This window comes from Cetorhinus maximus, chromosome 7 (genome assembly GCF_964194155.1).
Source record: "Cetorhinus maximus chromosome 7, sCetMax3.hap1.1, whole genome shotgun sequence".
Lineage (NCBI taxonomy): Eukaryota > Metazoa > Chordata > Chondrichthyes > Lamniformes > Cetorhinidae > Cetorhinus > Cetorhinus maximus.
Window position 1 is genome coordinate 83,392,107 of NC_135885.1, and position 22,710 is coordinate 83,414,816.

The window sequence follows — 22,710 nt, forward strand, 5'->3', positions numbered from 1 at the left end:
TGTGCTCCCTGTGCAGGCGGGGGGGGAATTCCTAAACCCGAGAGTGCGCTTTTTCGCGCATGCGCACGTAAGAGCGTACTCATCTCCCTGAGGCTAAGTGCTCCCTCAGGGAGATCCTCTCTACTGTACAAATTATTAAAAATAGAAAAAAAAAATTCCTGACATGTCCCCTAATGTGACACTGTCACATGAGTTGGGACATGTCCATAACTTTTTTAAAAACTTTAATTAAAATTTTTAAAACCTACATGAAAACTCATCCCGCCCATGGATGAGGTTTCATGCTTTTTCTAATGCCCGCCAAGGCTCCTGGCCTGCCCGCCAACCTTAAGGTTGGACGGGCAGGTCCATTAATTACTTAAATGACTCTGTCAATGGCCTCAATTGGCCATTGACAGGTTGGCGGGCGCACAGCTGATTTTGCTGAGCCCCCGCCTACCTGAAAATTTAAATGGGGCGCGGTGATGTCGGGAGTTCTGCCCGACGTCACCGCACAGCATTTTATGCGTCGGCAAGCAGGCCCCGCCCCCCCGCTCGCCGACGGGAAAATCCAGCCCAAGATTTCAGGGCCTGAATTTCTACACAGGCAGAGGGGCTCTGTGCCTTTGCCAAAATGGCAACAGAAGCCTGGATCTGGAAGTCCCACTTCCGAAGCCAGCCCTCACCGTTTTTGCAAGGGGGGTGTTAGGGGAAATAGGAGCAGGTTCTAATTTACACATGTGTGGTTTACGGAAGAAACAGCATGGGCAGAATTTTGCCCTTGGTGGGCGGGCAGGCCCCACCGGCTCGGCAGCAGGTGGACAGCCGACCCCTGCCACCGAAACGGGGCCCGCCGCCATTTTGAGTGGGTGGGCCAATTAAGGTCCGCCCAGCAGCCTGCCGAACAGGAAGCACTATGCGCTTCCTATGCAGGGGGGGGCGGGGGAGGGATTCCCCATTTGTCAAAGTGCGCTCTTTCGCACACAAAAGAGCACACTGCTTCCTGAGACAAAGTGCTGTCTCAGGGAGATCACTGACAGTTCAAAAAACTTTAAAAATAGAAAAATTTAAAAATGATTAACATGTCCCCCTCATGTGACAATGTCACACGAGATGGGACATGTTAATAAGAAACACAAAAACTTTATTAAACTTTTTTAAAACAGACATGAAACCTCATCCCGCCAGTGGATGAGGTTTCATGTATTATTAGAAGACCGCTGGGGCTCCTGACCTGTCCACCAGCCTTAAGGTTGGACGGGCAGGTCTTTAATAATCTTAATTAGCCTGTCAATAGCCTTAATTGGCCATTGACAAGTCAGCGGGCAAACAGCTGATTTCGCTGTCCGCCCGCCTTTCTAAAAATTTAAAGGGGCCAGGATGACATCGGGAGTTCCTCCCAACGTCATCCCGCATCATTTTCCCATCAGCAAGCGGGCCCCGCCCCCAAATCCCCAACGGGAAAATCCTGGCCCATATGTCAAAGTGCAGCTGCCTCAGTCAAAACTGATTTTGACTAGTGGCATGTCAAAACACAATGTGTGCACTTTAGACCAGGTTGGAGAAGGTCTAAAGCTGCCCGAGTTCTTTGGAGAGGTAGGATACGCTTCTGGAGGAGTAGGGTACCTTTTTGGACGTGGTCCTGGGACACCTTTGGAAAAGGTAAGGCGCCCTTTAGGAGAGGTAAGGTGCTCTTTGGGATTGTTCAAGTAGATATGAATACCCGTAAAAAGTGCATAAACAATTGGAACTGTCAAGCTCATTGGAACTGGCAAGAGAAGTCAAGCTGTCAAGGCTTTTAAATGTCCTACCCTTTAAAAATTAGAAAAATTGTCTGCAGTGTTAGAGAAAAAAATCAGTGCTTGCAATTCACTGTCTGTTGACATAATACTGGCAGCTTCCATTACAGGATTTGTGCTGCATGACTGATTTCACAGCCTATCATTATCACAGTGGGCTGCCTGTCAGTTCACAGTTTGATTGACAGCTCCAAGTGATTATAAACTCTTTGAAAGGGGGAGGGAGGACTATGAATGCAAATACTTGTTAACACAAGGGATTAAAGGAAGTTAAATGTAGTTAATAGGTTCTTGTCAATGAGGGTGTTTTTTTGGGAAATAGTGAATTCATAAGTAGACACTTAAGAGCTTTATTTAATCTCAGCATGGGTCCTGAGGTCCGCCCATGATGGATGGAGGGTGAGTTGGCATGACAGATGTAAGGGCAAAGGGTGGTGAGTGCATGGGTTGGGATAGGGACCACAAATGGGGTATAAGTTGGCATACGAGCTATAAAGGGCTATGGGAAGTGGGTGGAGGGGCATAGGCTGGCATGGAGATTATGAGGGGCCATTGGATGGGGTGGGGGGAAATAGGATGTTGAGGCATTCCACCATAAGCCTACACTTCTTGTGGAGGTGGGCTGGGTGGAAGGCCTGACTTGGTGCTCCGGCGCTTTGTCAAGGATATCGAAAAATGAGAGCTTGATGGGGGTCTTTTGTTTTATTCATTTTTCGATATCCTTGACAAAGCGCCGGAGCACCAAGTCAGGCCTTCCACCCAGCCCACCTCCACACACTGTACTGCCTCCAACTCTTTCTGGTTTCGTCTGCCACAGCACCCATTTTCACCCAAGGGAAGAAGCTACTTGACTGGCAGGTACCCATGCAAAAAACGGTGCCATTTTCTTTAAATTAAGAAGTGTAGGCTTATGGTGGAATGCCTCAACATCCTATTTCCTTAAATTAATACCTCAATACAGACAGTAATACAAAGGAAATCAAGCCATCATTGCAGAATAGTAAAAACACGCAACCTTGCCATGTTAAGTTCCTAGTACATTTGGTATGCAGTTTGAATAAGCAGTACAATAGAAGTTTTAAAACACAATGTGCTATTAAAACTGCAAATAATTTTATCTGTATTAAATTTACTTTTTATTTTCTTCATGCACTATAATACCCCCTTGCAGATATCTTCCTTTTCCCAGCATCAAAATCCTTCACTTCATCAACTATAATATCTTATTATCTATTCTGCATCTATGCATTACAAATAATAAAATGTTCTAGTTTAAATCCTTTACTCCAATTGTTTTTCACCAAAAATACAGCAAATTGATGTAAGTAAAATAAATAAACTATATGATTAGAATTTTTAATGAAACACTGGCTAAAGTACTAGTGCGTACTTTGTTTTTTCATACAGAATCAGAATTTCTTCATTCCTTTTATAAATAAAGAACACAGAACAGTCAACCAAAGCACTTTCTCTGCCATTACAAGCAAAATGGAAATTTAGCATCAAGGTTCTACAGGAGTGGAGTTAAAAACAAAAATTACGTAAGACTAATATTGTGAATGCATTACTTGACAAATTTAGTAAACTCTGAATTTTAGAGGTTGATTCATGTAATTCAACAATTTATTTTTTTTCCCCTTTTAAATATACCAAGATCTACCTTTGTTGTATGCAGCATTTACAATTGATATAGACTGTCAAAGTGGCATTAACTTACTTTTTCTGCTGTCTCAAAATACTGTTTGACTAGATCCTCCACTCTTAAGTGCATTCCCTCTGAAGATCTATTTGCAACTTTTCCAAAATTAATCTGTGCATCATCTGTTGCAAAATCAAAGAAGAAAAATCATTGCAAATCACTAATTTTCAGCACAATCTTCTCCATTGTTTGAATGCGGCCCATAGTTAGATGGATATTGCATTTAAAAAAGAAAAATTCTCTGTTCATCAAGTCCACTTTCCAACAAATCAGCACTCTCTCCTCATACAGTATAAAGTTGTTGCTTCCCCTGACATTGGTATTCTTGCGATTGTCCTGATGAGTGCAAGACTAAAAGCTTAGAATGTCTTTTTTTCAGCAATACTCAAGTTCTGTACTACCAAATGATTAATTCTCTGTTCCTTGCAAGTGGTACAATTTTTAAAACCATAGGTATTGTTCCATCAAAATAATTACACTGGCACTGATCATTGTAAATGGTGCAGCAGCTTCAGGCAAGGATCTGATGCATGGTTAAATGTCAATATCCTGATGTAAGTGCCCAAGTTGCGCTACTCCACTTTTAGCTTTGCAAAGACAGCATCTTGCCCTTTGCTTCCCCAATTTGTTGGAACTTGCTGTATTTTTCTCATTAATTGCACATTAAACTTGCAACAGAAATCTAATTCTAATATCATTATAGAAATGCAAGTGCCCTTTGGAAGACATGTTAATTATGGCCATTCTAGGGCCAACCTCTCCAGCACCGAAAATTAACTATCGCAAGTATTGAGCTTTATTCCTTCAGGTTTTGAATTTTTTCAGAATTTGTAAAAATCAAATTTTAAATGTTACTTTTTTCCCCTAACTTCTCCTTTCTCTTTCTTCTCCCTCTTAATTCAATCTTTCCTTTCTTCCATTTCTCTTTCTCTACCTAATTTGACATTGGGCAGAATTTTGCCCTTGATGGGCGGGCGGGCCCCACTGGCTTGGTGGCAGGCGGGCAGCCGATCGCCGCCGAAACGGGCCCCGCCACCATTTTAAGTGGGCGGGCCAATTAAGGCCCATCCAGCGGGCCACCCGATGGGAAGCTATGCGCTTCCTGTGCGGGAGGAGGGAATTCCCCAACTGTCAGAGTGCGTTCTTTCGTGCGAAAGGGCGCACATCTCCCTGAGACTAAGTGCTGCCTCAGGGAGATCGCTGACAGTGTTTCAAACGTCAAAAATAGAATAGTAAAAAAATTATTAACAAGTCTCCCCTCATGTGACCATTTAACACGAGATGGGACATGTTAATAAATATCACAAAAACTTTTTTAAAACAGACATGAAACCTCATCCCGCCAGTGGATGAGGTTTCATGCTTTTTCAGAAGCCCGCTGGGGCTCCTGGCCTGCCCGCCAGCCTTAAGGTTGGACGGGCAGGGCCTTTAATTAGCTTAACTACCCTGTCAATGGCCTCAATTGGCCATTGATAGGTTGGCGGGCGGACAGCTGATCGCGCTGTGCCCCCGCCTTCCTGAATATTTAAATGGGGCGGGATGAAGTCGGGGGTTCCCCCCAACATCATCCCGCATCATTTTCGTGTCGGTGAGCAGGCCCCGCCCCCAACTCACCGATGGAAAAATTCTGCCCATTGAATTAATTCCCTTTAATTCACCCTCCATCTCAGTCCTTCCCATGTTTATTTCCCAATGCTTAAATCTCATGAAGGAGATATCCCGCTGGTTGCCCTGTTAACTCAGGTCCCGATTATCATTTCCCTCGCGGTGCTTTTATCAATTTGCACTTTCAGCAAATTTGTGGGCACATATTTTAAGCTGAGGGGAGTTTCTGGCCATATTGTTTCATTTGGCATTGACTCAGTGCATCTGGTAAAAGTACACACTGAAAAGTATTGTAGACAATTGAATTATGAAATGTTTTGCACTAAATGCACAGTTTAACTTGAGGGTGTTCAAACTTTTGTGGTTGAACGACCCTTTTTCATTTGGATTAGTAACCACTGATTTCACCCCACCCTCATCTAAATTAAATAATATCTGAAAGTACTGAATGCACAATGTTCTAATAATGCTTTAAGAAAACAAGTATTCACTTTCAGGTATCTGCCTCTGTGGTGATGTTTGGCAATTGTACTTGAAAATGACTGATGGCTACTTTATTCAGTCAACATGCTCCAATGACTGGTCTCTCACCAATCCGAAAAGGAGCAGGATAATTTTTCAAAAATATATACTAATGATATAAAATATATACACATTTTTGTGGGAGAGTTTGTATATTAGTATAATTAAAAGTTAGTTATAGATAGATGCACTCCAGAGTTGTTTTCGTTGGTTAAAACCCAAACCTGATTTTTAAAGTGCAATTGAATCTATTCCTCTCCAAAGGCTGGATGTTGGCATTTTGTATGACTGCTGTGTCAAAGAACCAATAAATGGTGGATATCTGTTTCTGTCTGGAGTTTTCCAGCTAATCAGACAGGCAGTGCTTAGAGGCTGACTGGGGTAGTGAAGGTTATCATTGGTGTTAATACATTTAATTTATTATTGAGCCTGTCTCTAGTCAAAATCATTTTTATTTCTATATGTTCCATATAAAAGTTGAGAGGCAGTTTAATTCATATACCCCTGGAAATCTATTTGGATCCCAGGAGTCTGTGGAACCAAGTCTGTGAGACAATGGTTTAATTGATTAATTCAATTTCATCTAGAGTAGGAAATAAAAATTTGTAGTAATTTGATGAAAACCAAATCTTACACCTGTCAAGTAAATTGGCCAATTTAGATACAACTGTTTAGAAACATGTTCAAAACTGTACAAAATAGTGTTTTGAAAAATGTTGTAAGCTACCTGAGTCTGACTTCCCAGGCTTCTGACACAATCAAAATTTCTTGCGTGTAACTTGTCAACCATTGTTTGTTCTCGATTAAATGCTTACATTGAAATTAGACTGCTCAATTCCAGTGCATCTGGAATGTAGTCATTAGGAAAGTATTTATTCCTATCAAGCCTTATTCCTAAATAAAAATAACATTCTTAATGCAGAAACACAGCTCCAGGACTTTAAATTACTACTGGGTTGCCCGATGGAAACTACTAGGTTTCCTTTCAGATAAAAGCAAAATACTGCGTATGCTGGAAATCTGAAACAAAAATAAAAATAGCTGGAAAATCTGAACAGGTCTGACAGCATCTGCGGAGAGGAATACAGTTAACGTTTCGAGGCCGTTATGAATCTTCATCAGAACTGAGGAAATATAGAAATGAGGTGAAATATAAACTGGTTGAGGGGGGTGGGACAGGTAGAGCTGGATAGAGGGATAGCAAAGAGGAGATTGCCAAACATGTCATAGGCAAAAGGACAAAGGGCGTGGACGGTGGTGTTATTAGCTAAGGAATATGCTAACGATGACATTAAGGATAGAAAGCAGGACGAGCAAGTGACAGATCGCATAGTGGGGGTAGGGTGGGGGGAAGGGATCGAAATAGGCTAAAAGGTGAAGATGAAATAATGGATGGAAGTACATTTAAAAATAATAGAAATAGGTGGGAAAAGAAAAATATATTAAAAAATTATAATTATTGGAAAAAGGGGGATCGGAAAGGGGGTGGGGATGGAGGAGAGAGTTCATGCTCTGAAGTTGTTGAACTCAATGTTAAGTCTGGCAGGCTGTAAAGTGCTTAGTCGGAAGACGAGGTGCTGTTCCTCCAGTTTGCGTTGAGCTTTACTGGAACATTGCAGCAGGCCAAGGACGGACATGTGGGCATGAGAGCAGGGTGGTGTGTTGAAATGGCAAGCAACAGGGAGGTCTGGGTCATGCTTGCGGACAGACCGAAGGTGTTCCGTAAGGCGGTCACCCAGCCTGCAATTGGTCTCTCCAATGTAGAGGAAACCGCATTGGGAGCAACGAATGCAGTAGACTAAATTGAGAGAAGTGCAAGTGCTGCTTCACTTGAAAGGAGTGTTTGGGCCCTTGGACGGTGAGGAGGGGGGAAGTAAAGGGGCAGATGTTGCACCTTCTGCGGTTGCATGGGAAGGTGCTTTGGGAGGGTGTTGAGGTGTAAGGGCTGATGGAGGAGTCGACCAGGGTGTCCCAGAGGGAACGATCCCTGCGGAATGCCACCGGGGGGGGTGAAGGGAAGATGTGTTTGGTGGTGGCATCATGCTGGAGTTGGCGGAAATGGCGGAGGATGATCCTTTGAATGTGGAGGCTGGTGGGGTGATAATTGAGGACAAGGGGGACTCTATCATGGTTCTGGGAGGGAGAGGAAGGTGTGAGGGCAGATGCGCAGGAGATGGGCCGGACACGGTTGAGGGCCCTGTCAACCACTGTGGGTGGAAAACCTCGGTTAAGGAAGAAGGAAGACATGTCAGAGGAACTGTTTTAGAAAGTGGCATCATCAGAACAGATGCGACGGAGGCGAAGGAACTGAGAAAATGGGATGGAGTCCTTACAGAAAGCGGGGTGTGAGGAGTTGTAGTCGAGGTAGCTGTGGGAGTCGGTAGGCTTGTAATGAATATTGGTGGACAGTCTATCACCAGAAATCGAAACAGAGGGGTCAAGGAAGGGAAGGGGAGAGTCAGTGATGGACCATGTGAAAATGATGGAGGGGTGCAAATTGGAAGCAAAATTAATAAATGTTTCCAGGTCCTCTATCCAGCTCTACCTGTCCCACCCCCCTCAACCAGCTTATATTTCACCTCATTTCTATATTTCCTCAGTTCCGATGAAGAGTCATACGGACTCGAAATGTTAACTGTATTCCACTCCGCAGATGTTGTCAGGCCTGAGTTTTTCCAGGTTTCTTTTCAGGACTAGCTGCCTGACAGCTGCTGAAATGCTAAATGTTAGTACAGTAGAGAGTGTTAATTGTTCCTCTTCAGACTTTGCAGTAACTCAAATACTGCTATGCAGAATCTGTAACCACATTTTCCAATTTCTGACTTAGATCAAATGCGTAAAAATGCAAATGACTATTAGAAGTAGAAAAATATTACATAAATCAATGTTAAAATAAACTATTAGGGCCTGCATAGGGTGGGGGGGTTTGGTGGTGGTGGTTGGGGTGGAGGACATGCACTCTTGTTTACAAAAAAGAATACTTGATGGAAAATACAAAAAGAAAACCCACCCATTCTCTTAAGAGATGGATCTTACTATTGATATGGTAACATAGTAGTTTTGCTACAGGGCTAGTAATCCAGCTGTTTGTGAATTGAAATCCCAGCACTGCATTTTAAGAACTTGAATTCAATAAAAAAAGGATCTAATAAAAGGGACTGGTATCAATAAAATTGACTGAGCAGTCCACTTGATTGGGACTCCAAATTAAACAACTGTTCCCTCCAGCACCTTACTTCCCTCCCTACACTTCCTGGTTTAAACTCTGTCTTAGTAACGGTTCTTCAATCTTTTGGTTAAGCAAATACACAGTTGCTTGCCCTGTTCGCGTAAGTGTCAGGTCCCCCACCATGCTGTTTTGCCTCAAGTCACAGTGCAAAAGTCCACGGAAAGTTTGTGCGACAGTGCAAATCTAACATCTATTTGTTGCTGATCACAAAATCCAGGCCTACCTTTGTTGTCTTTTTGTTCTCTATGCCGGAAAAAGTGAATTATGTCCTTGGGGTTGGCCACTCGTTCTACAAATTTCTGGCTAAATCGAAGGGTATTGAAAGGTTCAAATCCACCACTGTAATCCACCTAAAACACATCAAGGAAAGGGATCAGAGAACACAGTATAATTTACATATCAGTTTGTGATAAATTGATTAAACCAGTTTTAAACAGAGTTGGTACTCAGCATGTTCACTCACTGGATATTTTTAGATTCACCAATAAATTGGTTTGCCTAGAATTCAAAGAATACAGTTGTTTATAATAAACTAGCTACTGAATACTGCATATGGCAACCATGTTAATAATATGTCAGCTATGATCAAACCAATACTATATAAAGCCGTGAACATTTTGTACATAAACAGCCAAATGCAATGAACTCAAAACTTACCAAATAAAATTTTGAATTACTCCATTAAGTCAAATGCAGCACAATTAAACTCAACTACCTGAGTGCAGTTCCTAAAAATTGACATGAAATTTGATTTCAAACTAACGATTCACTTTCAATGCATCTATATAGTGCCTTTCACAATCTTAGGGCATTCCAAAAAGCTTTACAGTAATTAAATATACTTGGGCTGAATTTTTCCCCCGTTGGGGGAGTTTGTGCTGGGACAGGTGGGAGCAAGTGCGAACCTGATCAGGTGCGCACCGCCCATTTTACGTGGGCGGGCCAATTATGGCCCAGCCAGCATGACACTCACCCAGAAGCTCTGAGCGCTCCCTATGCGGATGGGGTGGGGGGATTCCCTGAGTCGGGGCCTGCGCTCTTTTGCGTATGCGCGGGAAAGAGCACAGAAATCTAGAGGTGCCTCAGGGAGGTTTGTTTAAGTTTTAAACCTCAAAATAAAGAAATTAAAAACTTTTAAAACATGTCCCCTCATGTGACAGTGTCACATGAGCTGGGACATGTAAATGAATTTTTTTGAAAATTTTTAAACACTTCATGAAGCCTCATCCCACCCGTGGATGAGGTTTCATAAAAAATGCAAAGGCCGCCTGGGCTCTTCGCCTGCCCACCAACCTTAAGGTTGGATGGGCAGCTCATTTAACTATTTTACTTAGTTTTTAACAAGCCTTAATAGGCCTTTGACAGTTCAGCGGGTGTGCAGCCAAGTCGGCTGCGCGCCTGCCGAACTGATAATTTAAATGACGCATGATGGCGTCGGGATGCCCACCCAATGTCACCGCGCATCATTTTATACATCGGCGAGCAGGCCCCGCCCCCGCTCACCAACCGGAAAATTCTCCCCCTGAAGTGCAGTCACTATTGTAAGAAATGATTCACTTGATTAATTTCCTTATTGTACATACATACACGGCACACCATTACCCGTAATCCCCATCCTCCTCATAGCCATCAAGGGGGGGAAAAAAAACTTTGTCTAATCTTGGAAAAACTGCTCCTCAATTCACATTTTGACAACTTAATCTAAAGGTCACTGCAAATAGAGAACCGCCTATCATATAACCTAGCTCTGCGCTTTCATTAACTTGTAGTTATATTCCCTGGTCCTCCTTAATGTCTATTTTAAATGACCTACATAAGTGGACCGAGTCTAATTCTTTCATTTTTTTTGTAAAGACCTCAAACAAATTTCAACGTTTATGCTCAAGATTTAAAAATACTTAATTGGCGGAGGGCCAATTTCAGTGGGTTGAGAACGGACCTGTTCTGGGTAAATTAGAATGAAAAGATTGGCAGGCAAAACTGTACTGAACAATGGGCTGCCTTTAAAGAGGAGATGGTTCAGGTACAGTCGGGGTGCACTCCTATTAGGGGGAAAAGTAGGACAAACAAAGCCTGAGCACCCTCAATGAGGAAAGAGATATAGAGTAAGACGAAGAAGAAAAAGATATCAAGTCGATAATAGAATTGAGAACCTGACTGAATGTAGAAAGCTCAGAGGGGAAATGAAAAAGAAAATGGCAGGCAAAGAGAGAGCACGAGAAGAGAATGGCAGCAAAATAAAAGAGAATCCAAAAGTCTTCTGTAGGCATATATAGAGTAAAAGGCTAGTAACAGAAGGGGTGGGGTGATTAGGAACCAAAAAGAGAATGTACACATGGAAGCAGAGAGCATGGCTGAGGTACTAAATGTGCACTTTGCATCTGCCTTTACTAAGGAAGATGATGCAGCTGGAGTCAAAGCAAATGAGGAGGTAGCTGAGGTACTGGATGGGCTAAAATTACTATTAGAAAGGCTGGTGAATGTATTTAAAGTTGATAATTAACTAGACAGGATGGAATACATCCCAGGATGCTATGGGGAGCAAGGATGGAAACTGCAGAGGCACTAGCCATAATATTACAATCCTCCTTAGATATGGGGTAGTGCCAGGGGACTGGAGAATTGCAAATTTCCTTGTTCAAAAAGGCTCTAAGGATAAACCCAGCAACTACAGATCAGTCAGTTTTGGTGGGAAAGCTTTTAGAAATGATAATCCGGGACAAAATTAATGGTCACTTGGACAAATGTGAATTGAGGAAAGCCAGCGGGAGCTTTTTTATTGTGGTAACAAGTGAGGGTTGATGAGGGTAATGTGGTTGATGTGGCTTACATTGGACTTCTAAAAAGCATTTGATAAGTGCCATATAGTAGGCTTGCCAGCAACATTGAAGCCCATGAAACAAAAGGGACTGTGGCTGCATGGATACAATGTTGGCCGAGTGACAGGAAACAGGGAGTAGTAGTGAAAAGCTGTTCTTAACTGGAGGAAGGTGATGTTCTCCAGGGATGAGTGGCAGGATCACTTTTTATTCTTGATATACATTAATAGCCAAGGCTTGGGAATATAGGGCACAATTTCAAAGTTTGCAAATGACACAAAACTTGGATATATTGTGAAGTGTGAAGGAGGATAGAGATAGACTTCAAGAAAATATAGGCTGTGGAATGAGTGGACACTTGGCATATGAAATTTAATGTGGAGAAGCGTGAAGCGATAGTCACAAGTAGTCGCAAGAATGAAGAGAGGCAACATAAAGTAAAGATACAATTCTAAAGGGGGTGCAGGAACGGAGAGACTGGTGGGTATACATGTACAAATCATTGAAGGCGGCAGGGCAAGTTCAGAAACTTGTTAAAAAGGCACACAGACTCCAAGTTTCACAATTAGGCACAGAGTACAAAACAAGGAAGTTATGATGAAACACTGGTTCAACTCAACTGGAGTTTTGGGTGTAATTCTGGGCACCACACTCTGGGAAGGACGCGAGGGCTTTAGACAGGGTATAGGAAAGATTTAGGAGAATGTTTCCGGGAATGGGGGACTTCAGTTACTTGGATAAATTGAAGAAGCTGAGATTGTTCTACTCCAAGAAGTTTGGGAGGGGATTTGATAGAGGTGTTTAATATCATGAGGGGTCTAGACAATAGATAGGGCGAAACCATTTCCATTGGCAGAAGGATCAAGAACCAGAGAACACAGATTTAAGGTGGTTAGCAAAAGCACCAAAAACTACATGAAGAAAACCATTTTTACCAGCATGTGGTTAGGATCTGGAATTCACTGCCTGAGGGTGTTGGAGGCAGATTCAATCCTGCCTTACAAAAAAGAATTGGATAAGCACCTGAAGAGAAAAAAATCTGCTACTTAGAAAGGGCTGTGGGGTGAAACTAGCTAAATTGCTCACGCAGATAAGAAAGCCAGCACAGACTCAACTGGCCAAATGGCCTCTTTCTGTGCTGTAACCATTCTTTCGATTTTTTTTCCCACGTGACCACACCACATCCCCAAATTAAAAGGCCCAGTTCTCATGTCATGGTAACGAGTGCCCTTGAATTCGTGAACTCTCCTCTGAACCCTTACCAAGGCATCTACATCCCCCATTTGAGGAAGTCAAAACAGTGGGGGGAATTTTCGCCCTGTCGGGGGGGTTGTACAGGAGGGGGCGGGGGTGTGCGTGCTGCTGATCGTGCCCGCGATTGGCTGTGTGCAGCTATTTTATGTGGGCAGGCCAATTAAGGCCCGACCAGTGTGATAGGCACCCGGAAGTGCTGGGCGCTCCCTGTGTGGGCTGGGGGGGCAGTTGCCTGAGTCGGGGCCTGCTCTCTTTCGCGCATGCACACAAAAGCACGCAGAAATCTCCCTGCGGCACAGAGCTGCCTCAGGGAGATTAGTTTAAGTTTTAAAAAATTTTAACAAAGGAAAAAAAAATTTAGGACATGTCCCCTCATGCGAAACTGTTACGAGCTAGGACATGTCTATGAATTTCATTAAAAATTTTTTCAAACCTTTAAACACTTTCATGAATCCTCATCCCACCCGTGGATGAGGCTCCATGGAAAATGCGAAGGCCGCCTGGGCTCTTCGCCTGCCCATCAACCTTAAGCTCTGTTTATTGTTTTTATTAATAGTTAACTGGCCTTAATAAGCCTTTGACAGTTCAGCGTCACGCAGCCGACTCGGGTGCGCGCCCACCGAACTGAAAATCTGAATGACGCGCGGTGACATCAGGACACACGCCCGAGGTCACCCCGTGTCATTTTACGCCTTGGTGAGCTGGCCCCGCCCCCGCTCGCCGAGCCGAAGATTCTGCCCAGTGTTCAATTTGTGACCTGATCAAACTTCTGTACAAAAAAAAAAGATAATAAGGCTGAAATTGGCCTTGGGCGGTGGTACACAAATGGCAATATCGAATTGGCAGCTCATTTTGTACCATACTGGATTTGTTTTTCCATTCCCTTTCACTGCATTGATTATACACCTTCAATGACCCATACACGACAGCTCCCAGGCCCTTCTCCTGCCTAGCAGCCTTGAGGACTTCATGGTGTTCTAGACAGAATAGTGAACATATTTGTTACACAAATGAAAAGGGTATCTAATCCTGATATTTTGCCCATGATAGAATATCTTTTAACATCTTATCTCTTCAAAATTAGCTTTGATTTCAGCCAATTTAAATTAGAATTTTGAAAAAGGCTAAGCCATTAAAAAAAACACTAACTCTCAATCTTATGAGAGGCTTTTCTGGTTGGTGTAGATTTCCGAGACGTTCACTTTCAGCGGCATCCAACATTCCTTCTACCTACAGAGATGAATACAACAGACAAACAAAATAAGCCATTATGCAATTAATTCAAAAGGACTATTATTCAATGTAAAAAAATCAGATTGAGAGTCTCTATTCATTTGTGACTATCTCAATATTCATCTTATGTTCTGTAAATACTTAACATGTATTCCAGTTAAATATAAATAAAATTCTCCAAAAAAACCCAAATAGAAATTAAACCAAATGCTGTAATAGAAGTATTCAAGCTCTGACCAAACTTAAATGACCCACAGTACAAGCATGCAGAAATCACTGTGCATTCTACAGTGGTCTCAAGCTGCAGGAACACAACATCCCTGGAAGGGTGGAGATTGATGCAGAACCCATGTCTTCTATTGTGAACGAATTCATTCTTTGGAAGGTGGGGGTAGGTGCTCTGTTGAGAGTGAGCTCATTCTGTGTGGGGAATCTGTTGTCATTCTCAGTGTTGGTACAGACTAATTTCAGGAATTCAGGCTGCTACTGTGCTGTTGTAGTACTTACCCCAACGCACCCCACACCACCCTACCACCCCCCACTATTCCTGGTAGCTCAATAGTTGTGGCCTCGTTGTGGTCCGAATGTGTGTCTTCATTCATCACTGTTACATGTGCTTCCATAGTGTTTGCTGTCAATTAAGAAAATATTTATGTCCTGTTGCCCTTTATCCTATCATCTCAAAGGAACAAAGAGGGATCTTTGCATTACAAGAGACAACTGAAATGAAAAATGAGGCCCGTCTATTTGTATTTGTACATTATTGCCAGGGCACCTCAAGCAGAGAAAACTGCTAGTCCTCCAAGTGAACTCATATTGTTAAAATTAAACTGCCCCATGATTTGCCATATGCTAAAAGACTGTTTGTTCATTCTCTTGTTTCTTTCTTTTTATGATTAAGAGGGCCTGTTGGATGCTTTTCTTTCCTCCTCTTACAAAATCAGTTTATAGACATTTTGACGGATCAACCGATTTTAGCTCTTGACAGAACAATCATAAAGTGTGGATTGGCTACTAATCAATGAAAGTAAGAAATCCACTTTCATTATGCACAAATGCTTTGGGCCCCATTGATCACTTAGACAAATGATTCAAGTACAATTATATTATTGAAATATGGGTGAGGGACTTGAGAGAAAATATAAGAATCAGTAGTACCATTATCCTTAGCTAGGTAGAACTATTGGTGACAAGATATTTTTTAGCAGAGACCAACTCTGCCAAAGATTAAGCATTAAGAACTGAATCACCCTTAAGTAGTATTGTAAATAGAAAAATCAAACAGATCAATTCCAAATCTTTCAGCTCCTATAATCAGGACTATACAATTCATATGTATGTTAATACACCTCCTTGTAGTATTTTAACCATATTTTCTCCTGGTCTTGATTTCTTGATGGCAGGCATCATATACTGTCAAAATAGGCAGGAACCAGCCCAGAGGCCTGTGCTAAAACCGTTTGGAAACCAGGAGGTATGCAATAGCAGTCCAAAGTGTTAACTGGATCCATGGTGGTTGTTGAAGTTAAAATTAAGGCACTGCAGCTTTCTTTGCTGAAGAGAGTTTATTAATTTAACTCACAGTCAACACTACTCCCATCCCCCAGTGTCCCAGTTATCCCCATTTATAGGTGCATAAATGCCCATTAATATCCAACAATGTAATTACCATCAAACCTTAACAATGTAATTAATAAGACATTGACACAAAGGGCACTTGCTCCAATTTGCACTCTCGGTGGAGAAGTTTTTAGAAAAAACTCAGCATTGTCTTCTGCAGCATGACTTAGGTCAGGAAAATTATTGCATTCTACTGGCTTACCTTCTCTACACAGAAAGCCTCTATTTTCTGTGTGACTTTGGGATGATCTGGGTTAAATATATCAGAGTGATCTGCAAGAACAACGTCCTCAATAAGGAACTGGCGAATTGTTTTCAAAGGAATCTTCCGCATGTTCATTTTCTTTCCTTTGATTCGCAACAACCCAACATGTCTATAATCAAGAGCAATAAAACTTCATAAAGACTAGTAGTAAAACATTCAGAAATATTGATGATAGCCATGGATCATTCCATGTCAATATCGCTTGATTCTGACTCAACTATGCACACTTTGAAAAACTTTGATATAGATATTGAAGTGATTTTTACAAATCCCTGCTGCTGGAAAGCATACCACTAATTCAGCACAGAAGTCAATGCATCTGACAGGATTAGCACATTGACCTCTGCATCCAAATGGCTGATATATACGCCTGGTGCGTGAAACTCTATGCTAAGAGTTCAGCATTCTTTTCAGTTCTGGATAAAAATCAGGGGCAGGATCTTCCCGTCAGGGGGGGTTGTGCAGGAGCTGGCGGGCGGGTTCCTGATCAGCGTCCCCGGTCGGGGGCGCGCCACCATTTTACGTAGGCGGGCCAATTAAGGCTCACCCAGCGTGACATCCGCCCTGAAGCGTTGTGCGCTCCCTGTGCGGGTGGCGGGGGGGATTCCCTGAGCAGGTCTTGTGCACTCTTTTGCGCATGCGCGAAAGAGCCCATAGATCTCCCTGAGGCAAAGTGCTGCCTCAGTGAGATTGCTTCAACTTTAAAAACAGTGCTGAACGGAGAAAACAAAAACTATTGACATGTCCCCTCATGTGACACCATAAATTTCATAAACATTTTTAAAACACTCATTAAACCTCATCCCGCCCGTGGATGAGGTTTCGTGTTTTTTTTGGAAGCCCACCTGGGCTCCCGGCCTGCCTGCCAACCTTAAGGTTGGACGGGCAGGTCCATTGATTACTTCAATTACTTCTTTAAGAGTTGCCTCAGGGAGATGAAGATATATGAAAAAATATAATTAAAAAAATAAAAACGTAATGAAACATGTCCCCTCATGTGAATCTGTCACATGAGCAGGGACATGTTATTGATGAAAAAAATAAAGCTTTTGATTTTTATTTGCATTTGGAAACCTCATCCCGCCATGGATGAGGTTTCCAAAAAAGTGCAAAGACTGCTTGGCCTTTTCGCCTGCCCACCATCCGTAAGGCCTTCTAGTTGTCGGCGAGCGCCTGCCACCGAAATATCGCATGAGTGCACGATGACATCAGGACGTATGCCCGACGTCATCTTGCGTCATTTTACGCTCGGTCAAGTCAGGCACATGCCCACCCGCTGAGCTAAAAATTTTACCCCGTGGGTATTTCTTTTTTCTTATTGATACTAAGGTCAGGTGTCACATAAGCAGTAGACTTTGTTGTTTGTTTGTTGAGTGTTTTTTTCATCTACCCACTGAATAAATAGCACAGTCAATTAATTAATGTGTATCTACCAATCTCTCACATGCAGCTTTTTAAAAATAAGTTGAAAGGGCCAGTTTATAGTGTCAGTGGTCCACTATGTATTTGATATATTTGGATAAGCATTTTGTCTGATTTGCTACATATGAAAGTGTCAAGAAGCTTCTATCTTAGACCACGTTAACACATTGAAATCTCAACTCAAAACATTAAGTTAGCAGCACAAGAGTTAATCAGGTCATAGGAACATTATCACCTCCAAGATCCCTAGCCACATTCCAACAACATTCCAAGTCTCGCTCCAACGTATATCATCATTCCTTCATCATTGCTGGGTCAATATCCTGGAATTCCTTACTTAGCACCATTGTGGAACACCCATTATTACAGAGGTTGTAATGATTCAATAAGGCAACTCCTCCTCCTCCAGCGATGCAACATAAATATGCAGCTTTTCAAAATCATTTTTAAAAAATAGATTGCTAACAATAGGAAATGCCTCTCAACTAACTCTTCATCTGTGTTAGAAAAGGTATAACAAGGTGGTTTTATTTTTTTTAAAAAGGCACATACTTTTTTACAGCTTCTCCTGGAGAAAGAGAAGTGACAACACTGCTTCCAGGCTGTGAAACATAGAAGAGTTGCTGTTCATTTCTTGTAGGAGCTATTTTACACTCATGTTCATGTCCCCAAATGACAAGGTCAAGGAAATCATCCAAAAACTGTTCAGGAATGTAATTGGTAGCTCCGTGTTTGCTCCTGTTTGAGAAACGACAAATTGCATAAATGTGTAACTAGGTCATATTCAGTTACAAAGGTGTTTTTAAGCATAACATTATCCCCATCTCTAAAACTTAAAAATGTTATTTCACTTCTTTAGAACCATAATTGACACAAAAGTAAAACACTTCTGCAGCTTTAAGTTTCTTCTGATAGACTGTGTCATCGTTTCTTTCAGCTGTTTGATTTCTACTGTACTTTGTAAATTAATGCAGATATCAAACAATCCATGGAGTGAAATTAACTTGACTGATTTTTTCTCAACCAGTCTTCAGCTAAAATTGCTTATGTTAAGAACAACGTATAGCTTTAAATTTAATTTATATTTTTGTATTAAAGGTGGAGCATGGTTTGTTTCATTTAGATTTTTGTGAGCTTGGTTCTGGGAAATCTGGAGGGCCTCCAAGCAAAAAAGTCAGGTTTTCTGGATGTGTTTGTAGACATGCATTTTTAATGAAATTTTACAACTCTTGAAGTGTAGAGATGGGTTACGAAGGGGTTAGTAGTTTAGTGACTTGGGAAAAAGCACACAGTAGAAAAAACTGGGCTGTTGCCTAGCGACAGGGGTCCAATGAGAGATAGAGAAAGACAGAAAAGAAGTTCACAGTGTGTATGTCAGAGAGAGAAAACAGGGGTTCTAAGCTCTCTGATAAGGAATACTGCGAGGCTGCTGGGGACTGAGTTTAGGGAGCTCATGCATTTGCTCTGCAGTTGACGTAACAGTGAGTTTAGAGTGCTGTTTTGGGGGTCTCAGGGAGAGATACCAGGTAGGGAAAAAGCATCTAGTGAATGCTCAGAAATCCCCCAGAAGAAAACCATTTACAACTGGGCCAGCCCAAGCAAGATGCCTTGGTGTTAAGATAGTGCGTTTTTGTTTCTGTAAGGAATGGTGTGAGTTTGAATAGTTTTCTTGCATTTGTATTGAGATCTTTCCAAACTTTTTGTCTGGTGTAATATGGTTTATTTTTTCCCCTTGTTTAATAAATGTTATGTTAAAAGTTTATCAGTAAACTCCTATGAATTTGTTCAGTGACTTTCCTCTTAAAAAAAGGAAAGTTCTAAAAAAAACGAAGTTAGGATCTATCAAGCCAGGTTTCACTTCTAGTATCTGACTTGTCCAGTATTATCTCCAGCTGGGATCATAAAACTTAACGTTATTTTCCACCAGATGGTTAATTAATTCATTGTTTTCTTACCTGTTTTGATGAATGACAAATATGTTAAACCAGCTATCTTCTTCTTCCTTTGGCCTGAGCATAGTAACTTGTTTATTAACAAACATTCGATAGAGACGCTCATCTGGGATGGCTCCTAAGAATTAGTAGAGCACACAGTGCATTTTGCCAAAGTTCCAAAAGGATTTCAAGTTGAATAAGACAAGTTTCTTTTCAAAACAATTCTTAAAACCCTGAACCATATTGCAAGACTTACATTACTTGTACTCAACTCAAAATACTCTACTAAATGAGTCTTAGAAGCATGTCTGCAGCCAGTATTTTGTAGTTTTTTTACCTTCATAACTTTTTCTACATCTCAGGGTTTGCTAAATTTTGATATTATAGATACAATTCATAACTCACTAATTTATTATATATATTATGTACACTATATATTGCTGAAGAGACATAAGAACATAAAAATGAGCAAAAGTGGTCATTCAGCCCTTCAAGCCCACTCCGCCATTCAATGAGATCATGGCTGATCTTCTATTTCAACACCATTTTCCTGCACTAATCCCGTACCTCTTGATGTTTTTAACATGTAGAAATCTATCAATCTCTGTCTTGAACATACTGAACGACTAAACCTCCACAGCCTCACCACCCTCTGAGTGAAGGAATTCTTCCTCATCTCAATCCTAAATTGCCTGCCACTTATTCTGAGACTGTGTCCACTGGTTCTAAACCCCCAGCCAGGGGAAACATCCATCCTGCATCTACCCTCTGGAGCACTGTAAGAATTTTATATGTTTGAATGAGATCATCTCTCATTATTCTAAACTCCAGAGAATAAAAGCCCTGTCTATTTCATCTTTCCGTGTCGGACAATCCCAGGAATTAATTTAGTGAACCTTTGTTGCACTCCCTCTATGGCAAATATATATTTCCTTAGGTAAGGAGGCCAAAACTGTACACAATACTCCAGGTGCATTCTCACCAAGGCTTTATAAAATTGCAATAAGACACCTTTACTCCTATAATCAAATCCTCTTGTAATAGAAGCCAACATACCAATTGCCTTCTTAATTGCTTGCTGTACCTGCATGTTAGCTTTTAGTGACTCATGAACAAGGACACCCAAATCCCTTTGAAGTTCAACACTTCCCAGCCTCTCACCATTTAAGAAATACTCGGTATTTCTGTTTTTCCTACCAAAGTGGATAACCTCACATTTCTCCACATCGTGCTCCATCTGCCAATTTTTTGTCCACTTGCTTAGACTCTCCAAATCCTCTTGAAGCATCTTTGAATCCTCCTCACAATTCACACTTGCACCTAGTTTTGTGTCATCTACAAAATTGGAAATATTACATTTAATCCCCACATCCAAATCATTGATATAGATTGTGAATAGCTGGGGCCCAAGCACTGATCCTTGAGGCATGGGGCGGTATTGTCCATGCCAGCTGGCGTCGGGCACATTTGTTGGCACAAGCGGACAATATGCCGAGAAGCCCAAAAATCAGTTTCACGACGTCGCGACCAGTTTGCAGCCGTCCGCTCAGCCCGCTGGTGGCAAGCTGTGCTTCCCACCATCGGATGTTGGGAACCTCATTGCAATACATCAGCATATCATTATAAGGCCTGCCCGCCAGACTCATCACCCATCACTGGATCGTCCGCCCACATCAGTGTTACAACAGCATATAAAATGTATGCACTTGGCGGGCTGCACTTTGAGAGGAACTCGGAGGTGAGTGCACAGTAACGTTGTGGAGCACTCGCGAGGGACGCCTATTGCACTTCAAGGTTCAGGCACGTGGGGTGAGGGGACAAAGTCTGCCCTGTGGTTGAAGGTAGTGCACAAGCATTAGCGGGGGTCGGGGGGTGTTGGGCAAGCGAAGCAAGTGACCATTCCTCTGTAGCGGAGACAGTTCAAGCGCAGCCACATTGATATGATTGGAGTCGGGCCTCTAGCTTCTCTGCCCACTCAAGCAATGCAGAGGCATTAAAGTGCCACCAAGTGCTCCAGAGCTTTTCACCCCTCGGGCACAAACTGCAAACTAACGAGCATTTTAATGGGCTGCAGAACAGTCAGACAACTGGGCACATTGTACAATCTCCCTGCCAAAACTGGCAGTGGAGCAGTCATTGGTGGAGGCACTCACAGTCCCTTGCAATGTCATCATCCTGGTTTGGACCAGTCTCCCCATGGTTCAAGCTAACAGTGCAGCTTTGCAATGCGGGTTAGGAGAATGGCTGCGCCTGAGCTGAGAGCACAGCATGTAGTCCAATAGGCAAAGCTGCTGCCAATCGGTCAGGTGGAGGAGGGTGGGGTTTCTGGCAGCCATGCAGCGCACTTTTCTCTGACCATCCAAGTGGTGGCCAGTACTCTCCAGGATGCATTAATGTGCCTTCAGACTTAACCAAGAGAGGTTCTTAGAGCACCCATGCTAACCCACTCGTCTCTCTCTTTCATCCTGCAGGAGTACAACATCAGGATCATGAAGCCTGGTGAACTAGCTGTATGCCTTGTGGCATACAGAGAGTGAAGACAACGGAGAAGAGAGCGACTGAGATGCCTGGCTGCACAGAGGGAGGAGCAGCACCCTCTGGAAGAAGGGGTGGCTGGGGCTCCCACACATGCCGCCCAAGAGCCACAGCTAGCCGCCGCTGGTCAGCACCTAGCTAGACCCAGGGTCTATAGACGCCACCCTTCATTCCTGCAGATGACCGGGAACCAGTGTCGCCGAAGACTGTGCATGTCTAGGGAACTGGTTGCTCACATCTGCCAGCTACTGCAGGATTTGGCGCCACGTGGACGTGGAGGGCATCCACTGTCAGTAGCTGTGAAAGTGACAGTGGCACAATTTCTACGCCAGTGGCTCCTCTCAGGGCTCCACAGGTGACCTCTGTGGGATATCACAAGCCACCACCCACAAATGCATCAATGACATCATGAATACCATCTTTGAGAGGGCACACAACTTTGTGCATTTTGCCTGACGCCAGGAGACCCAGGGTGCAAGAGTGATTGGATTCGCCCAGATCTTGGGATTCCCACAGGGTGCCATCGACTGCACTCACGTGGCGCTCAGATCTTCATGGCAACACGCAGTCAACTGTGTCAACTGCAAGGGATTCCATTCACTGAATGTGCAGCTGGTTTGCAACCACCAGAAATGCATCCTGCAGGCCTGCGCACGGTTTCCAGGGAGCGTCCACGACTCCTACATTCTCAGTCGGTCACAGATCCCTGACATCTCCCAGGGTCCAGAGAGGCTCCAGGGACGGCTCCTTGGGGACAAGGGCTACCCACAGAGGACGTGGCTGATGACACCCGTG

The 22,710-nt window shown here is 42.8% G+C and overlaps 1 protein-coding gene across 1 annotated transcript in view; it reads right to left on the reverse strand.

Moving 5' to 3' along the window:
- The window catches only part of mre11a (MRE11 homolog A, double strand break repair nuclease), a 117,949-nt gene that overhangs the window by 59,015 nt on the left and 36,224 nt on the right, over nucleotides 1–22,710 (reverse strand). The window contains exons 7-12 of the mRNA XM_078545777.1: nucleotides 19,402–19,516; nucleotides 17,999–18,184; nucleotides 15,962–16,133; nucleotides 14,056–14,136; nucleotides 9,057–9,183; nucleotides 3,496–3,599 (exon numbers count right to left, since the gene is read on the reverse strand). Coding sequence (XP_078401903.1) covers nucleotides 3,496–3,599; nucleotides 9,057–9,183; nucleotides 14,056–14,136; nucleotides 15,962–16,133; nucleotides 17,999–18,184; nucleotides 19,402–19,516 — 785 coding nt within the window. The remainder of the gene's footprint in view (nucleotides 1–3,495; nucleotides 3,600–9,056; nucleotides 9,184–14,055; nucleotides 14,137–15,961; nucleotides 16,134–17,998; nucleotides 18,185–19,401; nucleotides 19,517–22,710) is intronic.